General features: G+C 64.4%; 1 protein-coding gene across 1 annotated transcript; it reads right to left on the bottom strand.

The window, feature by feature from the left end:
• Positions 1–1,008: 1,008 nt before the first annotated feature.
• On the bottom strand, positions 1,009–2,208 carry LOC107199562 (retinal guanylyl cyclase 1-like; the record flags this gene model as incomplete). The annotated part of the gene is made up of 2 exons (XM_015616882.1): positions 1,009–1,183; positions 2,016–2,208. Coding segments are annotated over 2 exons (368 nt in total), but the record flags the coding sequence as incomplete, so codon positions are not given.
• Positions 2,209–2,471: the final 263 nt, after the last annotated feature.

Raw genomic sequence — 2,471 nt, 5'->3', positions numbered from 1 at the left:
GTCAACACGGAATGAGCACCAAGGGTTGGCCAAGGAGTTGGGCGTGGCCCTAGACGGGTGTGGCACATTTGGGCGTGGTCACAGAGGGGTGTGGCCAATGAGGGCGTGGCCACAGAGGGTGTGGTCTTTGGGGCGTGGCCCAAAACAGGAGTGACACAAATGGGGCCGATGGCTCACGACGCCGTTGAGCGTTGGCCAAGAGCTGCAAGCTGGGCGTGGCCGAAAAGGGGCGTGGCCATTGACCGTACATGAGGTGGGTGTGGCCGAGAAGGGGCGTGGGCATTGAGTGGACACCAGGTGGGCGTGGCCGAAAAGGGGCGCGGCCATTGAGCGTACAGGAGGTGGGTGTGGCTGAGAAGGGGCGTGGCCATTGAGTGGACACCAGGTGGGCATGGCCGAAAAGGGGCGTGGCCATTGAGCGTACAGGAGGTGGGCGTGGCCGAGAAGGGGCGTGGCCATTGAGTGGACACCAGGTGGGCGTGGCCGAGAAGGGGCGTGGGCATTGAGCGTACACGAGGTGGGTGTGGCCGAGAAGGGGTGTGGGCATTGTGTGTACACTAGGTTGGCCGAGAAGGGGCGTGGCCATTGAGCAGATACCAGGTGGGCGCGGCCAAGAAGGGGCGTGGCCATTGAGCGTACACCAGGTGGGCGTGGCCGAGAAGGAGCATGGTCATTGAGCACACACCAGGTGGGCGTGGCCGAGAAGGAGCATGGTCATTGAGCAGACACCAGGTGGGCGTGGCCGAGAAGGGGCGTGGCCATTGAGCACACACTAGGTGGGCGTGGCCGAGAAGGGGCGTGGCCATTGAACAAACGCCAGGTGGGCGTGGCCCGTAAGGGTGACACCAATGGGTGCGGCCAAGGGCGTGGCCAACAGGCGATAACCAACGCCACCCCATTGGCCAACGCGCCATCACCCTCCGTTCCACCAACACAACCCAGGGGTGTGTCCGGGGCGTGTCGGGGGCGTGTCCGGGGCAGCCAATGGGGCGTGGGGCGGGGCCGTACCCGAGTGCAGCCCGATCCGGATGCGCACGGGCACCTCGGGCATGTGGCGCATCTTGAAGGTGCCGACGGAGCTGAGGATGTCCAGGGACATGTTGGCGATCTCGCCGGCGTGCCGGTTGCCGTTGCGCTTGGGCAGCCCCGAGGCCACCATGTAGGCGTCGCCGATGGTCTCCACCTGGCCGGGATGGCACCGGGAGGGCGGGTCAGGGGGTGGACACGCCCACCGGGACACGCCCGTGTTCTTCCGGTGGTCTTCGTGTGGTGGCCACGTCCCTGCTTGGTGGCCAAAGCCGAGAGGGTGGCTTGGAGCAGCGTGAGGTCGCGTTGACCGTCACGTTGTGCCGCCAAACACCACGGGCACCACCGGGAATCTTCATGTGGTGGCCACAGCTCTTCTTGGTGGCCAAAGTCCAGGTGGATCCATGGATTGGACCATCACGGGGCCACCTTGACCGTGGCCACGGGGTCACCTCATCCATCACCTCTTAGGTGCCACCAAGGACCGTGGGGACCACAAAGCGTCTTCGTTTGGTGGTCATGTCCAGCACCGGTGGCCAAAGCCCAGGTGGGACCATGGCTTGGGCCACCATGGGGTCACCTTGAGCATGGCCACCACACTGTAGATGGCCACCAAGAGCCACAGGGATCACCCAGAACCTCCCTTTGGTGGCCACAGCTTCTCTTGGTGGCCAAAGCCCAGGTGGAACCATGGCTTGGGTCACCGTGACCTTGACCTTTGTCATGGAACCACCATGGAGTCACCTTGACCACGCCCATGAGGTCACCTCTAGCAGGTCCACGGGGCCACCTTGACCTTGTGGCCACCACCGCTGACCCCAACCCCCATCCTGAGGTGACCACCCCACAGCCGTGACCACATGACCAGGCTGACCACGGCCACCATTGCCACGGTGACCTTGTGGCCACCACCGCTGACCCCAACCCCCATCCTGAGGTGACCACCCCACAGCCGTGACCCCAGGACCGAGTGACCACCCCGCGGTCACCTTGTAGACGTCGTGGGAGCCGATGATGGCGTCGAAGAGGGTGTAGAGGTCGTTGAGGAGATCGACCACCTCGATGGGCTCGCTCATGGCCGAGATGGTGGTGAAGCCCACGATGTCGCTGAAGTACAGCGTCACCTCCTCAAAGTACTCGGGCTCCACCGGCGTCCCCATCTTCAGCGCCTCGGCCACTGACCTGCCCGGGGGTCACCCAGCGGTCACCCAGCGGTCACCCAGTGGTCACCCAGTGGTCACCCAGGGGGCAGCCAGACCGTCCAGGGGGTCTCGGTGGTCAAAGAGCGGCCAATGTGGCCATTGGGACCTTCTGGTGACCCGTGGCCATCAAGGTTGACCACAAGGGTGTCCAGGGGCCACCTTGACCATCTGCTGACCCGGAGGTCTGGGTGGCTCCGCTGGTCAAGGCTGACCACAACCTGTCCTCAGTGACCACCTTGACCT

The sequence above is a fragment of the Parus major genome, unplaced genomic scaffold (genome assembly GCF_001522545.3).
Source record: "Parus major isolate Abel unplaced genomic scaffold, Parus_major1.1 Scaffold1066, whole genome shotgun sequence".
NCBI lineage: Eukaryota > Metazoa > Chordata > Aves > Passeriformes > Paridae > Parus > Parus major.
This window is presented reverse-complemented; position numbering and strand designations above follow the sequence as displayed.